General features: G+C 38.9%; 1 protein-coding gene and 1 long non-coding RNA gene across 2 annotated transcripts in view; one reads left to right on the top strand and one right to left on the bottom strand.

The window, feature by feature from the left end:
- Window positions 1-24,422, bottom strand: part of dnm3b (dynamin 3b) — a 94,043-nt gene that overhangs the window by 68,023 nt on the left and 1,598 nt on the right. Inside the window, exons 3-11 of the mRNA XM_083542697.1 lie at window positions 19,560-19,633; window positions 16,236-16,385; window positions 15,033-15,236; window positions 8,815-8,913; window positions 6,794-6,954; window positions 6,358-6,500; window positions 4,594-4,729; window positions 1,668-1,735; window positions 384-522 (exon numbers count right to left, since the gene is read on the bottom strand). Coding sequence (XP_083398823.1) covers window positions 384-522; window positions 1,668-1,735; window positions 4,594-4,729; window positions 6,358-6,500; window positions 6,794-6,954; window positions 8,815-8,913; window positions 15,033-15,236; window positions 16,236-16,385; window positions 19,560-19,633 — 1,174 coding nt within the window. The remainder of the gene's footprint in view (window positions 1-383; window positions 523-1,667; window positions 1,736-4,593; window positions 4,730-6,357; window positions 6,501-6,793; window positions 6,955-8,814; window positions 8,914-15,032; window positions 15,237-16,235; window positions 16,386-19,559; window positions 19,634-24,422) is intronic.
- LOC310726937 lies at window positions 1,743-4,243 on the top strand. Its single transcript, XR_014533887.1, has 2 exons — window positions 1,743-1,976; window positions 3,890-4,243. It is a non-coding gene; the product is annotated as an uncharacterized lncRNA (long non-coding RNA).

The raw sequence follows: 24,422 nt of genomic DNA, 5'->3' as shown, positions 1-24,422 counted from the left end.
TCGAATCAGTGAACAGGTGATAAACTTAAAGTAACTACACAACTTACAGAAGTTCCATCTGTCCACTTTCAGTCATTCATTGTCTAATTCTTGTGTCTTGTGGAAACAAAAGGAACATGCACGTGTCTCCAGAACGAGGTGACGAGGTGTTTCCATACTTTAGACGGGAGCCATATGCAAAATCATCATTTAAATCGTACTTCTAATTTGACTCCTGACTGTGTACATGACGTGTAATTACCAATATTAGTGTCTTTACATTAGAACCAATGAACATCAGCGGAGGTTTATTTTTAACCCATGATGGCATTTCACTATTATCCAGCCTGTTTTTATTTTTTGACCATGTGATAAGGTTTTTCAGCGTGTGATCAGGACTCTACCTTATTAGCGCACTGACGCACTGTGTTGATGAGCTCCTGAATGACCAGGTCAATACATTTAATGCACGGTTCCTTCAGCTTCACGATCTGTTTCTTCACTATCGCCTCGAACGCCATGTCCGGTGTGAACAGGCCTGTCCTGAAGACACAACACATTATAACACAGTTAAAAAGCCCTATGCATTGGTCACATCTGTCATTTTTATGTTAAATTTGTACTTTTTGCTAAGTAATGTTTCTGTATAGCTGTATAAATATGATGACTGGATGAGAGACAGAGAAGAAGTGAGATATGAGGCTTCTGCAGTTTCTACTCAAGTAAAATTACTGTTACTTCAATAAAATCTTACTTAAGTACAAGTAAAGTTACTGGTCTGCAAAAAATGCTCAATTAAAGTTTACTCAAAATAAAATTTACTGAGTTACTTCTCTTTAACAGGGTGGTGGTGGTGGTTTTAAGCTTTCGTTATTTGTATTTATATTCTTTTTATTTAGTAACAGATCTAAAATGTAGTTAAGTACAATACAAACAAAACATACTTCAGTACAAGTCAAAATACAGATTTCTTTTAAAACTAGTTTCAAAAATAGAAGTACACAAAAAACAACTTAATTACAGTAACGCGAGTAAACGTGATGCGTAATTTTCCACTTCAGGGCTTCTGCAAGATGGAATAATAGTCGAATGGTGGGAACGAACGTTCACAATTGCTGCATTCTGATTGGTTTAGACGTGCAAGTTATAGTTTAGACAGTATCAGTGTTTACACACAAAGATATTTCGAAACGACTATTATGTCCTATGAAAAGTGTTGAAAACATCCAGTCTTGTGTGGTTTTTGAAACACACACGCATGTTTGTTTTGTTTCTACTCAACAAACCCTGTAAAAGGCAAAAACAGACAAGAACTTGGGAGTAAATCTGGAGAGAAGATGAGATCAGGTTGCCCACAGTCAACCATGGAGGTAGAGGCTTATTGGTTTGGAGATGTTTTGGAGCACGGAAGATTGGACACTTATTCTGGAAAAAGTGAAAGGAATCCTGAACCAGCATCCATACTTCACCATTACACCATGCAATTCCATGGTCTGGACTGCAGCTCTTTGGAACCGACTTCACCATACAACAAGACGATGAGCCGAAACGACGAATACGTCCAAGCTCCAGAATTGTTATTTAAAGAGCAAACAGTCGTCTGGAGTGATATCGATTATGGAATGCCCTACCCAGTCACCACACCTTTTCCCAGGCTCTGTATGTGTGTAACTGTGTTCACTCATCACCTGATGCCGTGAATGTTTTTGATAGCGTAGCTGATCTCTCTGCGCATCTCCTTGTCATCGCACTCCATCTGCAGTTTGGAGAAAAAAAAAAGAAAATATTTTGATACATATTTTAATAATCCACGTTTCTCTCGCTTTCTCTCACGCCCTTTTACTCTGTCTATCTCTTTCTCTTTCACATGCTCCTGAGATCCCAGCGATCCTGTTCCTGATTCCCTACCTGAAATTCCCGGTGTTCTGTTACTTTGAAACCCTCTTTCTGCAGCTGAGGGTGGTTCTACAGGACCAGCAGGAAAATGGATTTGGACTGTAATTAATGTAAACTGTAAAAATAAAATACACTGCATCCAGAAAGTTTTCACACCGCTTCACTTCATCCACATTTTGTTGTTACAAATTAGAAATTAAATTCATTATTTTAATAAAGATTCTACAAACAAAAACCCCTAATTACAACATGAAAGAAGTTTGTTAAAAATTTTTTGCTAATTTAGTCAAATTAAAATCACATGTACATAATTATTCACAGTCTTTGCCATAACCTCTAATTTGAGCTCAGGTGCATCCTGCTTCCACTGATCATCCTTGAGATGTTTCTACAACTTGATTGGAGTCCACCTGTGGTAAATTCAGTTGATTGGACATGATTTGGAAAGACACACAATTGTCTCTAGAAGGTCCCACAGTTAACAGTGCATGTCAAGCATTGACGGTCCCAATGAGCACAGTGGCCTCCATCATCTGTAAATGAAAGAAGTTTGGAACCACCAGGACTCGGTGTTTCCTAGATCAGAGCTGCCCGGCCAAACTGAGCAAACGGTGGAGAAGGGCCTTAGTCAAGGAGTTTACCAAGAACCTGATGGTTACTCTGAAAGAGCTTCAGAGAACCATCCAGAAGAACAACTATCTCTGCAGCAGTCCACCAATCAGGCCTGTATGGTACAGTGGCCAGACGAAAGCCTCCTCAGTAAAAGGCACATGACAGTCCACTGGGAGTTTGTCAACCTGACGGAGCTTGAGAGGTTCTGCATAGAAGAATGGCCAAAAATTGGTGCATAGAGCTTGTAGCATCAAAATCAAAAAGACTTGAGGTTGTAATTGGTGCCAAAGGATTTTCAACAAAATGTTGAGCAAAGGCTGTGAATACTTATGTACATTTTTTTATATACATATACATTTGCAAAGATTTCAAACAAACTTCTTTCATGTTGTCATTATGGTGTTTTGTTAATAGAATTTTAAAGAAAATAATGAATTGAATTTATTTTGGAATAATTCACATAAGTGAACTGCCGTGAATACTTTCTGGATGCACTGTAGCATTTATTGTATTAATTCAATTGCATAATCAATTACATTGGCACAAATTAAAGTGATTAAATAAATGTTCTTAACCCTTCTACATATTTTAGCAGACTTAAACAAATGTCTGCATTTATTATTTATTCAATTTATTTATTCATAAATAAATTTTTTACTTCCATCATTCATTCATTCACTTCCCCGATATGTGGAATTATCAGGATTTTCTCCCTTTAAGAGAAATTCTTAAAGCTGGACATAAAATGCAAAAGAATTCATATCGTTGGATTGTCGTAAAAACGTTGGCGATAACAGGAAGAGGAAATGATTTTATACATGGGCAGAAAGAAATTGAGAAAATCAGAGTTTTCTTACATTTACAGTACAAATCGTGTTTCCGTAACGGATCGAGAAGCCACAGTGACACTGCACTTAAATTGTGAGGCGGAGACTAAACAAACTTGTGGTCCACCACTTAATACGTTCCTGAGGGAACTCAGATTGTACACATGTGCACCATGTGCACCAAACCCGAAAGCCTTCTACTGAGCTTTTTGGTACGAATACCAGTGGTGTGCAGTCAGGGACAGCAAATCCTTCTCTGCTGGCCTAAACACAATCAGAAGCACTGACCTACATTTACAACCTACATTCTAATATTTTTTTTATGAAATTTTATTAATTTATTCCCAACAGTTTATTCTCTTCATGTCGTAGTGTTTCTCTCGGCTGCACTGATTCCAGTACGTGTATGTGGATGTTAAATTTTTTGTCCAATCAGATTTCAGCCTCTATGTGCTGCCATGTCAATCTAATCTGCCCAGAGCCTTCATAGTCAGTACTGCTGGCCTTTTTACCTTAGTCTCTATTAGCAATGAGTCTGTTTCTTTAACCAATCAGATTTCAGATTCTCCTCACAGGGCAGCTAACTGGCCCAGAATAGCGTCAGCATTTTTCCGTCCTCTGATTGGTTGGTCAGAGGGAAACTGTTACAGCCGAGTTCTACTGGCAAAACACGTCTGTAGCTCTCTGCACACATTAATACATCTAAAGTTAGAGTTTTTTTATGCCTATGGAGGAAGAGAAATTTATTTGGTCTCGGACATACTTAAAAATACATTTTCCAGAAAAGCTAGACATGGTGAGGAGGTCGGCCAACCCTGAAGCTAGCTAGCGTGTCTCAGCCCGGGAAAGAGTTTGTTCTCCACTTCCAGACCAGTGAATACGAGCGATACCACTGGATTACAGCCTCTGAGGAGCGCTGCACATTATGAGTCTGCATCTCTGGTGAGTAGGTTGTATTTTATTTACATCAATGTTTTTGTCATGTAATTAGACAAATATTGATTCTGAACTGCTCCAGATGTTGTTGGTGCACAGCTGTGGTTGTAGTGTAGAGTTTTGGAGTCTTAACTGGGTTTCTTGTTTTAGTAAAATGGTTTTCAACTCCATTTGTGAAAGCTCTCTCTGTAATGCCCCGTGTTGTTATATTGTGTTTTTGTATTGTATTGATGGTTTCTATAATCGCGATGTGATAGTGGTGGTATTAAGAGGTGGATTAAGTCGGGTACGTCCTCACTGAAGTACCTGAAGCACTGAGGTACCAAATGCACGAAAAACTTGCCTTGACCAGTTCGAAAGGGAAGCGTTCGTGGAAGATGCGGTTGATCTTGGCTCCTCCAGAAAGTTCAATGGTGTCCACTTGATCACCTGATCCCTCGATGCGTTTCTCGAAGTCCACTGCAAACTGCTGCACCATTCTGTAATGAACACACACACACACACACACACACACACACACACACACACAGACAGACATCCAGCATCTTAAACACTGAGCTACCATGTGCTTCCTGTATAATGGTATGGCTCAATAATGCCTTTGACAGCATCTGTGATCAAATAAAATCCTGGGAAAGTTGTAAGAGCAAGAGTTTTCCACGTGACTGTCATCACTGTTTCCCTGAGACTCCACTGAACAAACACAATTCGAAGTGTAATGTTATTTTGATTGTCACCAGAAGAACTATGAGGAGGTATCAAAAATTTTCAAAACTAATGGTGTACCTGGTGCTATTCTGACCATTTCCACGTCTGCAATTTCATCATTAACAGCAAGTTAGAACAAACAACAAACGTGAAATCCTGCGTGAAACCGGGCAAATCTGACACAGAGACGATTGACATGACGTACGTTTGACATACGGCAATGCTGCAACGAATCGCTCGAATCGAACTCGTGCATGATGATCGTCGGAGAACAATCCACATAATCTTACTTCCACACCCACCCTACTCTCCAGTTTTGGCTCCTGCAGACTTTGCCCAAATTCCGATTAGGAAGATAAAGATCTGGCACAAAAGTCGCCATTCTGACACCACCGCGGAGATCCAGCACGTGTAACAGAAGGTGCTTGACACGCTTCGAAAGGAAGACTACCAGAACACATTCCAGAAGAACGCTGGGAGCACTGTATTGCTGTGCAAGGGAACTATTTTGCAGGTGATAGTGTGGAAACATAAATAAAGTACTTTCTTGTAAACAGTGAGAGTCTTGCAACTTTTTGGTACCACCTATTTTAACATTTAAAGACCAAGCACCAACAAAATTTGGATAGTTTCGTGGAAGAAATGGCAACCAAAATAGTCGGCTATTATTAGTAACATGAGCTGAGTGATCTGATACGGTCCAAGGAGCTAAAATGTATATCACTAGCGCTAATTTAACACACAAACTAGCCAAATTACCCCCGCACGATATTCTCTCAAGCAAACTTTAATACCAAATATTTCAACCTAACACTATTACAACACCAAGGAGCATAACAGTATTTGGAATATATACAAATATATATCTTCAAGTGCAAACCGGGACAAACTTCAAGATGGAGGACAGAAGTCAAACCAACAATGTCCTCTGTAACTTTCTTCTGTTAGGTTTCCACAGTATCAAGAACTGAGACATTCCCTGATGACACTATGTTTGAATGGTGATGATATCTAGCCATCCTACAGGGACGGTCTTCACTATCTGGTACCACTGTCTTGCAATACCAATACAAAGAACCCACTGAAGATCTGAGTGCTGACCACCGAAAGGTATCGAGGAGCAACAGCGACTCAAGTCTGAAGTTCTGAGTGTCCACTTTTCCTCATCTTTCTATGTGAAGAGACTGAAGAAGGCTCACCTTGCACCACAGACCATCGTGAACTTCTACTAAACCTGGAGGCTAACCACAGTTGAACCAAATTTCTTTTATTTACTTTATATAGTACTTTATACAGGATTCAATCGCCACAAAGCATCATGGGAGTGTCAGTGGTTAGCAAGGATCATTGTAAACATATGTGAATGGTGGTGAGGTGTTTGGTGTTGTGAGGAACTGACTGCAGCAGGGCTTTAGTCTTGCGTGATGGATCGTCAGGTCTGAAGTGGCGGTATTCCTCGGCCTCCTTGTCCAGAGCAAGAAGCTGAGATTGAAGTTTACTCCGAAACGCCGGCAGTGTGTCGCGGATGTGATTGGTCAGTTGCTGTGAAGATACAAATCCAGGCTCATGCGCTGAACAATGAGGTTTTCACTTTCACTATTGTTTTCAGTTAACATGGCACAGCGCCACCGAGTGGTCAGAAGGAGATCGGATCATTTTAGAGTCTATTATGCAATATTATAGCAATATTATAGCAATATTATAATCTTAATATGCTCATTCAAGAAGGCTTAAACGGCAGACGCTTTAAGCATTGTTACAGTCCGACCTATATACATCTTTACGACGTTTTGTGGTTTCTCGACACTTTCATAACCATAAGGTTCAAGGGCTACCTGGTTGAGGGCTTTCTGCAGGTAAGGTGTACCCATGTTGTCCGCCAGGTGTCTGTATGAAGGATGGGACAGGAAGAACTTCCTCTCTGCAGCCAGAGCCGCTTTAATGTCCTTCTTTCCCTCAATGTCTTTCTGACTGCGGTTCACCACACCGATATAACCTGGCAACCAGGGCAAGGAACAGAACAGCATGGCAGATCAGTGGGGCACGAGGAACAGAGGTGGGAAACGTTGTTGGTGATGCTAACAGGGAACTCAGCCTGATGCTCAGATACATAAAAACTATATATATATATATATATATATATATATATATATATATATATATATATATATATATATATATATATATATATATAAACTTATGTAATTTTTTTGCCTAATAGTTTTACTGAGTATTAAAGATATAAGCAATGTTTACTCTCAACTCAACTACATTTTGATTCAGTAGATGGACTTTTTATCCCACTTCATTTTAATAGACAGTGAGCGTTAACAATTATATTTTGCACCTTTATTGAAGATGTCACTAAGGTTTAACACTCCCCTGCCCACATCGGCTGCTTGTGAGCGCCTTTTAAGCACCGCTGGCTTCATATTTAGTCTAAATTTCAAAGAGTTTGAGAAGCAGCTTAACTCAAAAATACTGCCCTTCTCTGAGACTGAGAGGTGCGTCAGATCACAGTCAGTGATGAATATTTGGTTTGATTTTATCTTAAACGATTTACTTTCATTTTATTTGTCCATTGCAAAAAAACATTAACAGCAAAATCATATAAATGTGATTTCCAATTATATTAAATTAGATTAGATTCAACTCAAGTCCAGAGACAATGGAATGTGGTTAGCATCTAACTAAAACGTTCTTTCTGCTTCTCCCGTTAGGAGTCGCCACAGCGGACCATCCGCATGTTTGATTTAGCACATGTTTTTACGCTGGATGCCCTTCCTAACGAAACCCTCCTCATTTATCCGGGCTTGGGACCGGCACTAAGGCTTGTGCAACCCTAATGGCTGGGGCTTTGTTCCCTGCCTGGGGATCGAACCCGGGCCGCAGCGGTGAGAGCGCCGCATTCTACCCACTAGACCACCAGGGAACCCTGGTCACAATATGTCAAACTCAAACAAACTCAAAAAAATGTTCACTTGCTGCCTCATAAATAAATCCACCCACTAACAGGTGCTATGACGAAGAGATGATCAGTTATTTATTTCACAGGTCATTATGTTTTAATGGCATAATGTTATGCCTGACCGGTGTATATAGAGATGCATTGTGCAGGAAAATGTGGTGAAAAATAGTATGGGGTATAATGCAAGTAGCCTGATAGTTAAAATATTATGTAAAATAATAATGTACAATACATTTCAGTGTTTGGGGTCATAATGGTGTACATTTCAGCGTCTAATGAGTCTAAAGTGACTCCACGTCCTGTTTAAACGTGGTTGAAGTCAGAGGTGCTTAATGTAAAATATTATTGTTTACAAGACACAGCAGCATCTTTTTACATGACAATTTTCCATTATTAAAGATTAGTAAAATGGTATCGTTTGTCTTTGACCGATGAAGTCAAGTTTCTTTATTCATATGCACCATGTGAGTTATCACCCAAAGTGATTCTCAGGCTGCTGTAAATCACACGGAAGGTGTTAAATGAATACATTTGCCTTGACTCGGCTCTATGTTTGTAGAAACCCAATCGTCAAGCCAATCTCCAAGCGATTTCCAAGTGAACTCTTACTGCCATGTGTGTTATTGTAGGGATTCCTAAAATTCCATAATCATTATCAGCAAATGTCTTTCAGCCCAGGTTCAAGTTGCTTGTGGTTTCGATGTGTTTTTTTGTTGTTGTTGTTAATATCAACGTGACCTTTATAGTAGAAAAAAAGAAGACACAATACAGATACTTACAACAGAAGGGGTGAATCCAGGAAGGGGACGATATTGTGTTGCATTAGAACATAATTCCAGCTCAATCCTAAACCAAAATTATGCTAGCAAATAAATATCTTAGTCCTACCCCTCCGTAAGGGAAGCAGCTTGTTCTCCAGAACATCTCGAGCATCAGTGCCTTCATCCATCAGGTCCAGTTTAGTGATTACGCCAATTGTTCTCAGACCTACAGAAGGAAAAATCACAGAGTAGGAACAATGTCACAATATCTCACAGGTACAGTAGATGGCAAGGTTTAAAGTTAAATACTATTAGCTTAATGTTTTTTTTCCACAGGAATGCAAAAAAAGAATGAACCTAGCTGTTTTCAGAGGTACTTGCCTCTAAGATTGGCAGGTCTTTAGACCCAGTGCTCTATAGCAAGAGATCTTCCACTCCAACCCATTGAAAGCATACTGTATGTTCATTAACCTTAGATTCATATTAGCTTTCTCCCAACATCCCATTTCCTATTTAATCCCCATTTGCTGTTATAATCTCCATATGCAGACCTCCAGAAGATGTTCCACTAGAGTTAATGGAGATTTAAGATTTGTCCTTCAGACACAGGGGTGTTAGTAAAGTCAGGTACTGATGAAGGTGATGTGAGGAGGCCTGGGGTGCAGTCAGTGTTTACATTCATCATGTTTATGAGGGTTGATGTCAGAGCCCAACAGCAGGAGATCTTCCAAATCAATTGCAATGGAGTTGGCATTGTGATGCTGGAACAGTTTTGGGTCTTCTAGTTCAAGTCTTCTTCTTTCGGTTGCTCCCATTAGGGGGTCGCCACAGCAGATCATCCGTCTCCATACCACACTGTCCTCTACATCTACCTCTTTCACACCAACTACCTGCATGTCTTCCCTCACCAAATCCATGAACCTCCTCCTTGGCCTTCCTCTTTTCCTCCTTCCTGGTGGCTCCATCCTCAGCATTCTTCTACCAATATAACTCATGACCCTCCTCTGCACATGTCTAAACCATCTCAATCTCGCCTCCCTCACCTCGTCACCAAAACGTCCTACCTGGGCTGTCCCTCTAATAAACTAATTTTTAATCCTGTCCCTCCTCGTCACTCCCAAGGAAAACCTCAACATCGTCAGCTCTGCTACCTCCAGCTCCGCCTCCTATCTTTTACAGGGTCTTCTAGTTCAAGTGAAGGCAAACTATTTCATGCTACTACTTCCAAAGACGTCTTATACAATTGTGTGCCTCCAAATTTTAGGGAAGAACCACATATGGATGGTAAAGCCATGTGTCCCAATACTTTTGTAAGTACAGTAAAAAGCAGAGACGGTCCACATACTGAATCACCCTCTTGAGAAGAGAGAGATCAAAGGATGTCCAAGTTGACAGGAAGGATATAGTAACTCATATAAACACTCTTTACAACCATGATGAGCAGAAATTAAAACAAGATGAATAAATCAACTACTAAACCACCTGTAACCTCAAATTCCTGTTCTTGACTGACAACAGTGGAACTTGATGTGGTGTTCTTTTGTTACACCCCATCCACCTCAAGGTTTGACATGTCATGTCTTCTGAGATGCAGAGTGATAATATGACTTATTTTATCCTTCCTGTCAGCTCAGACCAGTCTGGCCATGCTCCTCTGATCTCTCTTACAGGTCCTGTAGACACCAGAAGCTGTTGTGTGTGAAACTCCCAGGAGATCAGTGGTTTCTGAAATACTCAAACCAGCCCATGAAGCTCATCTTGTGTAACTGCATGACCTTTTTTGTTGCATTCTGCTGCTGCCACAAGAAGTGTTTCGAAACAAAGTAGACCATGATTTTAAATAGAAAAATTTAAATTTTTAAGGGGGAACTCGAGGAAGTGTCTTTAAACACGTGCCTTTAAACCCACCAACAATCAGGGATAGAAAATTCATACCGAAAAAAGCAACAGCCTTGTATTTCTTTATTCCCAAATGCAATATGATGTAACATATAAGCAAAAGACAATTTAAATATAGAAAATAAAAACATTGCCTTATTTGTTGTATCCAGTGTGGGGTCGTTTTTTTTACCCCCCAGGCTTTCAGTGATGTCCTGCCTGAATCAAATCCCCCTCTTAGTTCCATCATTATGACGCCACGTCTATAAATACCATCAGTATTATAGAGAAACGCAGTAGAACAGATCGCTGCATCACACACAGGAAACTCATACAGTGAGAACGAAACCCAACGAACACAATTCAACACGTCTCCTTTCACTGTAGCCGCAGCTGCACCTCACGCATACATCATCTCTAGCAGAAGCATCGATATTTACCTCCGAAAATGAGGTCAAGTTGTGTGTTTTTGTGTCAATTCTACAGGAAAGAAAAAAGAGATCTGCCAAAATATGAACGGTTCATGTAAAACGATGTCCACGATGTCCATCTTTTCTTGAAAAGTCCTTCTTGTAAATGTGCTTGTATGCGTATCTGTGACCAAACCGATTTCTTCTCTGTCAGCCGTTGTGAAATGAAAAAAAAAAACAGCTATTAAATCCGCACGAGTATATACGTCCGATCAACACATCTCCTATTATCGTTAGTTTTATTTCACTCTCAGGAAGATAAAAGAGAAAATAGCACTTGATCCAGCACAGGTTATTATTTTGCCTACTATTTGCATATACTTTGAGAGATACCCAGTTTAACGTAGCCATGAGATACAAGGTCCAGGTCCTGAAAATGTGGGTGTGTGGGATGCAAGAGATATTCTTACTTGATATGATGGCTGTACAAAAAGGAAAACTGAATAAATGCTGACTCCCTCAAATCACTCGCGCCCACTAGTGAATCCCGTAGCGCAATATTTATGGTTTTAATATTGGATTCTCAAATTTCAGCGTGCTTTGGGGTGTATATGTGTGTGTATATATATATATATATATATATATATATATATATATATATATATATATATATATATATATATATATATATATATATATATATAGGGGAAATCAGTAGCTTTGTGTTTAAGGTATTGGACTTTGGATCTGAAGGTGGTGACTAAATCCCAGGCACACCAAGCTGCCATTGCTGGGCCCCTGAGCAAGGCCCCTAACCCCATAGCTGCTCATCTGTATGTATGAAATAAATGCAAGTCGCTGTGGATAAGGGAGTCTGCAGAATGTTTTAAATATAAAAAGCTTTATAATACTGTATTATATTGGATTTTACTGTAAAGACTTAATTATTTATCTAAAAGTCTTTATTTTCTTCTTCTTACAATTATTAATAGTAGTATCAGTATTTAATGATTTAGATTGTGTACTTCATTTTTTTTTTACTGTTGTGTACAGTTGATACTCATGGTGTTCTGTGTGACTGGAATTGAAAACACCAGCATGCTACGTAAATGTGTGTTTTGGGTCACTCTGTTTTTTGTACTTTTTGCAATTTTTTCTCCACAGTAAACTGATCGATTACGTTACACTTGTAAGTTTAACACACTGCTCCATCAGACAGTGACGGTTTATAAACATTACAGAAACTGGGATGTTACTTGCCAACTCAAGAATCTTCTCACTAGCTCTTTGATATGTTTAAGAGCTGAATAAAGATGTGAACAATTTCTACAAAAATGAATGCAGTCCCTTGACAAGTGTGAAAAAATGATCCTTCAAAGGGGATCCTGTGACTGTACTGTATATAGAGTGAGAAGAGCAGAGGGTCCGTTAAGAGAGAGAGAGATACTGTAAGAGAATAGTCTGAGATGAGAGGAAGGATATAGTAAGTCAAATAATCGCTGTTTACAATTGTGGTGAACAGAAAACAGAACTCACAATGTTGTGTGAAATTTATATAAATAAAATAACACAAATAATAAATTTAACAACAAAGTAAAAATGGCAAGTAAAGGCAACAAACTTCCAAAGTTCGGGATCGGGGGTTTATGGTGTCGAAGAACAGGGCCTTTATACAGCAGAAACAAAGTCACGCATCCTTGTTTTCCAATTTCTGTCATAGAAAATGGAGAATTTTGGAGGGAATTTCATTATTATGCGATTCCATATTATTGCATTAGTTACGCTACTGAATATTTTGATACAGCACTTTATAAGCAATTTAATGCTAATTATAATGTTATACCGCTGCGACCCGGGTTCGATTCCCGGTCAGGGAACCATCCCCAGCCACTCTTAGAGCCGGTCCCAAGCCCAGATAAATTGGGGAGGGTTGCGTTAGGAAGGGCATCCAGCGTAAAACATGTGCCAAATCAAACGTGCGGAGGATCCGCTGTGGCGCCCCCTAACGGGAGAAGCCGAAAAGAAAGTTTTTAAGTTTATAATGTTATATATGCAGACAAGCAGATGCCTTTATCCAGAGTGACTTACAATTATTTCAAGTGCTGAAATACAGAAATAGCAGTCTAGTGGTGGTGGGGTTTGAACTTAACACCTTCCGATCAGACATCCATCATGCTAACCACTAAATTGTCTGTCTGTCTGTCTGTCTGTCTGTCTGTCTGTCTGTCTGTCTGTCTGTCTGTCTGTCTGTCTATCTATCTATCTATCTATCTATCTATCTATCTATCTATCTATCTATCTATCTATCTATCTATCTATCCAATCATCCATCTGTAAGTCCTCAGCTACCACTTCCCGAATGTAATTAAATAATGCTGGCAAAAACCATCCATCACATTAATAATAATAATAATAATAATAATAATAATAATAATAATAATAAAAAATTCAGATGATTTATTCATGGTCCAAGCCATGGCCTGTTCATGACCATATATTCTTCTGACAAATTAATTATTTTTGACAAATCCTGCTCATCAAGGATTTATCACATTCATCATTTTATTTTTATATATATATATATATATATATATTAGTAATACATAATAATGCAAAAGGTAAAACGAAATGCATGAAAATTAAACGGAAAAATCCAGTCTTCAAATGTCCAGTTTTGGGTGAAACTGTACCTTAAAATCCTGTTGTTGACTGACAAAGTGGAACCTGATGAGGTCTTCTGCTGTTATACCCTATTCATCTCCACAGGATTAATGTAGGATGCGTTCTGTTATGCTGTTTTGCTCACCACGGCTGTAAAGAGTGTTTATATGATCTACTTCCTGTCAGCTCAGACCAGTCTGGTCATTTTCCTTCGATCTCTATAATCAACAAGATGTTTCAGGCTGTAGACAATCTTCTTATAGGATGTGTTTGAGTATCTCTGGTTGCCTCTGCCAAGATAAGAGCTCTGACTTGCCCAATGATTGATGACCATTCCTTCATAAAGATTCTCTCTAGATCTTTCACATTTCAGGATCCCAGCTGGTGGACTCAGTCCACATTACGTTTTCTATGAGGTTCAAATCATGCCTCAGTGGCCCCAAACCACGGACCGGTTTAATGTCGAGCAATATTTTCACGGACCAACCTTTAAGGTGTGGTGGATAAATACAACAAAATAAAATGATTCGACCATAAAAACTGGTATTATCTAAATATAATAATAAACGTAAATCCACTGTGTTGTTGTTTGTTTATTTTGCTCACTTGGGGTTTGAATTTAGCGGTAATGTATTATGTGTTAGCGGCCGGAGCCCCTTTAAGAAGGTAGTGGATGGAGGTACGACATGTGACCAAGGCATCCTGACATGCATCAAGAGTGAGTCATAGACAGATGTGGTGGAGAGAATCCGGGAATTTTCCAAAATAAAACATCGTTTAGAGTCAGATAATAAATAAAATAAAAATAATGTAAGTTATGTATTCTTTCTGTGCGGCCCGGTACCAATTGGCCCACGGACCGGTGCCAGTCCGCAGCCTGGGGGTTGGGGACCACTGATGTATTTAATCTCCATTAAAGATTGTCTCCATAAACGCTATAATCACCAAAGATAAACTCTACAGCCTTCTTCTGAGAGTGGTTTTCACTTCGCTTGAACTAGGCGTCCCAAACCTGTTCCAGCATGACGCTGCCCCTGTGCACAATGCCAGCTCCATGATGATATGCTTTATATAGGTTTGGAGTGGAAGATCTCCTGCTATAGAGCTCCAACATTATAAGGACAAATTGGAACAATTACTGCACCCCAGGCCGCCTCACCTCACCGACATCAGTACCTGATTTTACTACCACCGTTGAAGCTGAATAGGAAATCACAAATCTCTTTAAGCACACTCCAAAATCTAGTAAAATATCTTCTGTAGGTGTGCATATGCAAATTATAACAGCAAATATGGAATGGGATGCCATATGAATCTAATGATCAGGTGTCCACAAATGCTGTGCTGGACCTTCAGCAGAACATTGCGTATATCACTATATCTGGAGCTGTCTCACCCTGAGGATCCACGTCCTTGGCCAGTTTAAGGGCGTCGGAGTTGGCCAGGTCGGTGTTGGCGGGTGTGACGGCGAGGATGAGGCAGCTTTCTCGGGTTATGAACTGCATGATCATGTCACGGATCTGCTGCTCGATGTCTGGAGGCTGGTCCCCCACTGGCACCTTGGTGATCCCCGGTAGGTCGATCAGAGTCAGGTTCAACACTGAACAAAGGAAAATATATCCTCAATATTGTTCATTATCAGCTAGGTTTATTTTACCCAGTTCTGGATACATGATGTGTAAGACAAAGAAATACTGGATGTAATGAATAAATAAATAAATAAATAAATAAATAAATAAATAAATAGCATTATACAGTAAAAATCGCATTGTCGTAAAATATTCTGACTGTTACTGTTACTTTAATGGAATTTTACTCAAGTACAAGTTATAAGTCTAAAAATCTACTCAAGTGAAAGTAAAAAGTAGCTCATTTGAAATTTTCTGAAAAGGACAATGAGATATAAATCGCAAAACTAGTTCTTAAGTAAAATAACACCTTTGCCAATTGAAGCGCAATAACAAAAAGATTTATAAAAATAATGAAACACTACAGTTCATGACTCAATTCTATTGTGAGTTATGAAGTTTCACAGCAAAAACAAAATCCTGTTTTAATTTAATTTATGATCATTGTCTTTTTCCGTCTCCATTCCAGTCTTTCTTGTGAGTTTAGTGCGTTTGTTCTTCACCCATTAATTAATTATGCGGTAGTTTCCGGGGCGTGAATTTTTCCCCCTTGGATTATTTTTGTTATTTATTTTTTACGGATACGATTTAAAAGGTAGTTAAGTACAATACTTCGAAAAAAGCATACTTCATTAAATCTAAAATTAGACTTTAAAAACCTATTTAAAAAGTAAAAGTGCACTTGAATCTAAAGACCCAAATTAGAAAATAAAACCTTTTCACTAATGTGTCTAGGTGTCGAGGACTTGTGTATGTACGTTCAATATGACTCAAATATTCAAATAGTGTTCAAATCAGATACTTGAAGACTTTTACTCAAGTCAAATCAAAATTGCTGAGTTTTAACTTAAGTTTTACAGTAAGGTGTCTATGCTTTTTTTTCAAGTAGGTTTTCAGGTACTTTTTATACCTCTGCCACAATACTTTGTATAATATAAATGGCAGTGAAGTGTGTACAGAATGGAACGTACCATGTGGGGAACACACTCGTAGGTTAATAGGAACTGGAGAAATGCCCTTATTGGCTCCAGTGACTCGATCCGTCTCGGCCTCGATCTCCTGCCGCACCTCATCGAAATCCGTGAACTTCTTTCCTTTGCAGTGGAGAAACTCGGCAAATTCTGCAAATCACACACAATGGCAAATACTCTTTTTTATTTTTCACATGATTCCTTTTTTTGGTGCGTAACTGAACAATGCATTGCTTTCTTCAACACAAAAGCCCTTCTCAGTGCAATTTTTTTTTTAGCCTTTAGGGAAATTCGTTTTAATTGCTTTTTCAGGGCGTCCTACATTCATCAGCTCAAGCTGATATTGCTCGAGAGTTAACACACACACACACACACACACACACACACACACACACACACACACACACACACACACACACACACACACACAGTAAAGCTGTATTTTTATAATGGAGGCTTAAACTGCTTACTGGATTTTTTATAATTAAAAGAAGCAGAATGAAAATGTTTTACTATTCAGACAGTGTAAAGAGATTTACTTACATTGAATTAAAAACTTAAACATTACTTTCCAATTAACCACATGATTGTCAAACACTTAAATGCAGCCACAATACGGTGAAATATTTGTATCGGTCTGTATATGCATTGTGAAATCTATGAAAGGCTGATTAATGTTAATCAATTGAAAGGCAGGAAGTCCTAAGAAGCATTATAATATTTTTTTCTTTCTTGTATTCGTGATCACAACAAAAGTTGTTTTTATTGTTATCACAACTTAATTTTATTGCAATCTCGACATAGCAAAGTTGTTTTCTCGTCATCATTACAATTTTATTTAAATCTCAACATAACAAAAGTTCTTTTCTGGTGATCTCGACATAACTTTCTTTTCGGCTTCTCCCGTTAGGGGTCGCCACAGCGGATCCTCCGCACGTTTGATTTGGCACATGTTTTACGCTGGATGCCCTTCCTAACGCAACCCTCCCCAATTTATCCGGGCTTGGGACCGGCACTAAGAGTGGCTGGGGATGGTTCCCTGACCGGGAATCGAACCCGGGTCGCAGCGGTGGGAGCGCTGCATCTTAACCACTAGACCACCTGGGGACCTGGTGATCTCGACATAACAAAAGTTGTTTTCTAATTATCACGATGATAAACACCCGACAGTCTTCTTCTTCTTCTTACTTATGTGTAAGTTGTCCATCACTCACAGACACAGATTTCAGATTAAGTGAGTCCCAGATCAAAGTTAAATCTAATGTGATCATCCATGATTCTGTGATCATGCTGCCTCTGGAACATGATCTTATATCCCGAAGACACAGAAAAATTAAGTACTGATCACAAGGAAACAATGTTTGTTTTTGTCGAGATCACGAGAAAATTTGATTTCATGCTACTGCATCCAAAGAGTGGAAACACAATTTTGTCTCTTCAATCATGTGGTAACAGTTTGGGAAAGAAAAACATATGGCTGAAAGAGTTCCAATACTTTTGTCCATGTAGTGTATCTCCTCTCATTATCCTGCAGGTGCCGACTCCAAAACTTTTTCAAAATCAGGAGATGAATTTGACTAGGGGACGTTAAAATCAGTTCTGGAAACTTGTCAATTCATGTCATAATAAACTCAGTGAGCACTGCTAGACTGTACTGTAACTGCACAGACACTGACTCGGCCTCATTTTATAAGAATTTTCCAGAACATTTTCCATTATAACTTTCAGTGAAGGTCATCTCAGAATGATTTTGATCTACTGGCCTACAACCAGGCTTTGTTTGACCTGCTTCCATGTGCAATGGATATAAAACGTCTCCAAGTCTTCCAACAAATAAATCCATTGAAAGAAAATAAATATTTAATAATTGGGAATATTTTAAATAAAAAAAACAACAACACCCTGACTGCATAAGTCTAAGCACCCATGCCAATTAGTCACATCTAGACTTTGGAATTTTATACCTAAAATAACTTCACATTCATTCAAATTGTGAACTGTGTCCACCTCTTATTAGATGGTTCCACAGGTTTTTGATGGGATCGAGGTCTGGTTTCTGGCTGGTTTGATTATCCATGTTTTTGTTGATTTTGATGTGTGCTTTGGGTAATTGAATTTTTGCTTTTTGACCAAGGATTTGTGCCAAATTAGATTTTATAAGGATGTGTAGACTTTTAATTTTCCACTGTATTTCTAAAAATCAATAATAATATTTGTAGATCAAAGAAATAAAACAATAAAAGCTAGCCTGCGAAGGAAGCAATACTTCTACCACTGTAACATCACTCGTATGTTTTTATTCTTAAAATAAAAATGAACTGAATCAATATATCGACATGGTGATGTGGACTTGTTTGATAGACCACCAGGGAACCTTGACCTTTTCAATGCAATATGGACAAATATTTGGATTATTTTTGCTGGAATCAACACTTGACACACTTATGGTTAGTCAGGTATACATGCTTCCTTATGGTTTGTGCATCTTTTTGAAGATCCCATTCCACATTTAATCACTAACTGTACTAATAAGCTCCTCTCTTCTAGGAAGATGTTCCACAAAGTCCAGGTACTGGTGTAGGTGAGCTGAAGAGGCCTGGATAGTGCTCTATAACAGAAGATCTTCCACATCGTCCAACCCATGCAAGGCAAATCTTCATGAAGCTGCCTTTGGGCATGATTGTCATGCTGGAACGGGTCTCCGAGTTTAAATAAAGGAAAAATGTCTTGCTATAGCATCCAGAGCGTTGTGCCTCCAATTTTTTCTTTATAGAAGAACAGCATTTATTTGTCACATACATTACATATTGCAGCTGTATTAAATATAGTCCCACCCCTGACACTTGATTGACAGGCAAGGCATCGGAAATACAAAGGATTCACGATTCCCTTTGAGTTTTGGGAGGCTACATACGCCATGCTGAGAAAGTGAAAAAGCAGACGTGGTAATCATTATTGCTATTTAAAATATGACACAGGAAATACAGTTGCAAGTGGACTTTGCGTTTGCATTTTGAAATTTGCCGAAAACCAGACGCAAACGTTGATGCTTTACAAAAATCTAAAAATTTTTGCGAATTGCAAATACAAATTTCCAATTCCTTTTGAAACTTATCTGGAATATCTTTACATATAATTCCTGATCTGATATGATGAGCTTTTATATATAAGTTTCAAAAGTATTGGAACGGCAATCTTTTTGCTACACGCTGAACAGTAAAAGCGGAGGGTTGTGTGTACTACAGAGGTGTGTGTGTGTGTGTGTGTGTGTGTGTGTGTGTGTGTGTGTGTGTGTGTGTGTGTGTAGAAGGTCAGCCTTCTCACCTGTGATAGAGTTGATAAGCTGCAGCACCAGGGGCCTGCGAGTGACGATGCCAGAGCCTCGGGGAAGAAAATCCCTTGGAAGAAAAGAAAAGAATAGAAAAGAACGAAAGAAAGAAAGAAAGAAAGAAAGAAAGAAAGAAAGAAAGAAAGAAAGAAAGAAAGAAAGAAAGAAAGAAAGAAAGAAAGAAAGAAAGAAAGAGTAATTAGCTGAGATAAAAAAAGCACCAGGTGATGTTCTGGAGAGAGTGATAGAGGAGTGTCACTGTGAAGGAGGGTCAGGATTAGGATCAGGGTCTGTGGTTTGTGGGAGGAGTCTTACATTATAGCATGTTGTATAAAAAGGATTTTGGAGATTAAATTTATCTAAGATTTTACGCTTCATCTGTGACATGACGACCAGCGATCGAGAGAATGAGACATGAGAGAACTACTGTTTGTAGCAGCCAGTAAAAGAAAACAAAATGAAAGAAAGAAAGAAAGAAAGAAAGAAAGAAAGAAAGAAAGAAAGAAAGAAAGAAAGAAAGAAAGAAAGAAAGAAAGAAAGAAAGAAAGAAAGAAAAAAAGAAAGAAAGAAAGAAAGAAAGAAAAAAGAAAGAAAGAAAATATAAGGAAGAAAGGAAGGAAAGAAGGACAGCAATAGAAGGAAGGAAGGAAGGAAGGAAGGAAGGAAGGAAGGAAGGAAGGAAGGAAGGAAGGAAGGAAGGAAGGAAGGAAGGAAGGAAGGAAGGACAGCAATAGAAAGAAGAAAGGAATAAAGGACAGCAATAGAAAGAAAAAAGTAAGAAAGGAAGGAAGGAAGGAAGGAAGGAAGGAAGGAAGGAAGGAAGGAAGGAAGGAAGGAAGGAAGGACAGCAATAGAAAGAAGGAAGGAAGGAAGGAAGGAAGGAAGGAAGGAAGGAAGGAAGGAAGGAAGGAAGGAGAAATGAAGAAAGGACAGCAATAGAAAGAAGGAAGGAAGGACAGACGGAAGGAGGAAGGAAGAAAGGACAGCAATAGAAAGAAGAATCAAATAAATGGGAGCAATAGAAAGATGGAAGGAAGGAAGGAAGGAAGGAAGGAAGGAAGGAAGGAAGGAAGGAAGGAAGGAAGGAAGGAAGGAAGGAAAGAAGGAAGGAGAAATGAAGAAAGGACAGCAATAGAAAGAAGGAAGGAAGGACAGAGGGAAGGAGGAAGGAAGAAAGGACAGCAATAGAAAGAAGGAAGGAAGGAAGGAAGGAAGGAAGGAAGGAAGGAAGGAAGGAAGGAAGAAGGGAAGGAAGGAAGGATAGAAATAGAAACTACAGTAGATGTGTTTCTGATGAGTTTATAAGGGAGAACAGGAGTGAAGTTGTAACAGTAAATGTATGATTTCTGAACGTTGTGTTTTATCTCCTATATACTATATAGTGATATGAAGAAAGGAAATAGAGCTTCCCTCTTTTACACACACACAGGCTTCTGTGTGATTTGAGAGTGTGGGATTTGTCTATTCAGTGTGTGTGTGTGTGTGTGTGTGTGTGTGTGTGTGTGTGTGTGTGTGTGTGTGTGTGTGTGTGTGTGTGTGTGTGTGCTGGTGAGTAGGCTGTCTATTCTGTATAATTTCTATCAGCTGTGAAACAAGTGAGATTTTTATCACAGCAGAAGCTGCAGGCTTTCACACCACTCACACAAAACCAGTGGGCAAGTTATAAAATACTGTATATTCAGGACAATTGTCTGATAAACTCCTCATTTGTTTATAAACAACCCACTTACTGTACAGTCATCCTACAGGCTTACAAGATGTTAGACTTCTGATCAGAAGGTCGAGAGCCATATGTGTTTTTTCCCCCAAATTTTACACATGACGTCTTTGGATGTAGGAGGGCATTCATACTATAAATCAAATGTGATGCAGTGCCCTGTAGGGTGATCATACTATAAATCAAATGTGATGCAGTGCCCTGTAGGGTGATCATACTATAAATCAAATGTGATACAGTGCCCTGTAGGGTGATCATACTATACATAAAACATTATACAGTGCCCTGTAGGGTGATCATACTATAAATCAAATGTGATACAGTGCCCTGTAGGGTGATCATACTATACATAAAACATTATACAGTGCCCTGTAGGGTGATCATACTATAAATCAAATGTGATGCAGTGCCCTGTAGGGTGATCATACTATAAATCAAATGTGATACAGTGCCCTGTAGGGTGATCATACTATAAATCAAATGTGATGCAGTGCCCTGTAGGGTGATCATACTATAAATCAAATGTGATACAGTGCCCTGTAGGGTGATCATACTATACATAAAACATTATACAGTGCCCTGTAGGGTGATCATACTATAAATCAAATGTGATACAGTGCCCTGTAGGGTGATCATACTATAAATCAAATGTGATACAGTGCCCTGTAGGGTGATCATACTATAAATCAAATGTGATACAGTGCCATGTAGGGTGATCATACTATAAATCAAATGTGATACAGTGCCCTGTAATGTGATCATACTATAAATCAAATGTGATACAGTGCCCTGTAGGGTGATCATACTATAAATCAAATGTTATGCAGTGCCCTGTAGGGTGATCATACTATAAATCAAATGTGATACAGTGCCCTGTAGGGTGATCATACTATACATAAAACATTATACAGTGCCCTGTAGGGTGATCATACTATAAATCAAATGTGATACAGTGCCCTGTAGGGTGATCATACTATAAATCAAATGTGATACAGTGCCCTGTAGGGTGATCATACTATAAATCAAATGTGATACAGTGCCCTGTAGGGTGATCATACTATAAATCAAATGTTATGCAGTGCCCTGTAGGGTGATCATACTATAAATCAAATGTTATGCAGTGCCCTGTAGGGTGATCATACTATAAATCAAATGTGATACAGTGCCCTGTAGGGTGATCATACTATACATAAAACATTATACAGTGCCCTGTAGGGTGATCATACTATAAATCAAATGTGATACAGTGCCCTGTAGGGTGATCATACTATAAATCAAATGTGATACAGTGCCCTGTAGGGTGATCATACTATAAATCAAATGTGATACAGTGCCCTGTAGGGTGATCATACTATAAATCAAATGTGATACAGTGCCCTGTAGGGTGATCATACTATACATAAAACATTATACAGTGCCCTGTAGGGTGATCATACTATAAATCAAATGTGATACAGTGCCCTGTAGGGTGATCATACTATAAATCAAATGTGATACAGTGCCCTGTAGGGTGATCATACTATTAATAAATGTACTATAGTGCCCCCGAGGTTGCTCTTACAGTGAAGCAAATGTTATACAGTGCCCTGTAGGGTGATCATACTATTAATAAATGTTATAAAGTGCCCTGTAGGGTGATCATACTATAAATAAAATATTATAAAGTGCCCTGTGGGGTGATCATACTATAAATAAAATATTATAAAGTGCCCTGTAGGGTGATCATACTTATGATAAATGTTATAAAGTACCCTGTAGGGTGATCATACTTGTGATAAATGTTATAAAGTACCCTGTAGGGTGATCATACTTGTGATAAATGTTATAAAGTACCCTGTAGGGTGATCATACTTGTGATAAATGTTATAAAGTACCCTGTAGGGTGATCATACTTGTGATAAATGTTATAAAGTACCCTGTAGGGTGATCATACTTGTGATAAATGTTATAAAGTACCCTGTAGGTTGCTCTTACAGTGAAGCAAATGTGATGCAGTGCCCTGTAGGGTGATCATACTATAAATAAAATGCGGTAAAGTGCCCCTTTTTGATGCACTTACAGTAAAGGAAATGTGATGAAGTGCCCTCTAGTATGCCCTAACTGTGAAGCAAATTTAATACAGTGTTCTGGGGGAAATTTCTATAGATATGACACTATGTTATTTATTGTGCTCTTGAAGAGCTGCAATTAAAATAGAGTAAAACAAAATGTCAAACAGCTGTCGAAAGTTTCTGCACTTGAGGAGGTAGAAATAAAACATGCAATAGTGATAGAGAGAGAGAGAGAGAGAGAGAGAGAGAGAGAGAGAGAGAGAGAGAGAGAGAGAGAGAGAGAGAGCTACTGTAAAGAAAAAAAAAAGATAAACAAAAGAAGCCCCTAACTGAATCGTATCTGAAATATGTAGGAAAATGAACACCCCCTGACATTCTGACCAATAGGAATCAAGATTTTATCGGTGCTGTGGAATTCAACATATTCTTGAATTATTCATTCACTCTAAAAGCGGCCCAGACGGCAGTGCAACTCCAACCCAGGGGTTCATATTCATTCCAGTGAGTCTAAACTCCCACAGCGACGTGTGCACATGTACAATACCATGTGGTGTTTCTGGATCATTCAATTCAGTTTCATTTGTCATTCTTTTTCTTATAATTATTTGTGTTTTGCTTTTATCGATAAATAATATCCCAAAGCAGCTTTGCAGAGAAAGTAGCTAGTGGCTCAAGAATGGCAGCTTGGTGTGGCTGGAATTTAAACTCATTACCTTCAGAACCAATACCTTAACCACTAAGCTACCACCTCCAAATATGTCAGAAATCTAGAATCAGCTAGAATCCTGACTAGAGATCATATTACTCCTGTTTTACAATTCTTACACTGACCTGCTCTCAGGTTCTCAGATGATGCACACTATAAAGGTTGACATGAACCGACTATGCGGGATTTGTCTGACCGCTCACCCTCCTGACTCCTCCTGACTCTCTCTAAATCCACCAGACTCCTCCTGACCATTCCTGAATCCTCCTGACTCTTCCTGAATCCACCAGACTCCTCTTGACTCCTCCTGACCGTTCCTGAATCCTCCTGACTCCTTTTTACTCTTCCTGAATCCACCAGACTCCACACTTCTCGTGACTCCTCG

Source organism: Silurus aristotelis, assembly GCF_946808225.1.
Source record: "Silurus aristotelis genome assembly, chromosome: 5".
Classification (NCBI taxonomy): Eukaryota; Metazoa; Chordata; class Actinopteri; order Siluriformes; family Siluridae; genus Silurus; species Silurus aristotelis.
Note: the sequence above shows the minus strand (reverse complement) of the source record. Positions and strands in the feature narration are given on the sequence as shown.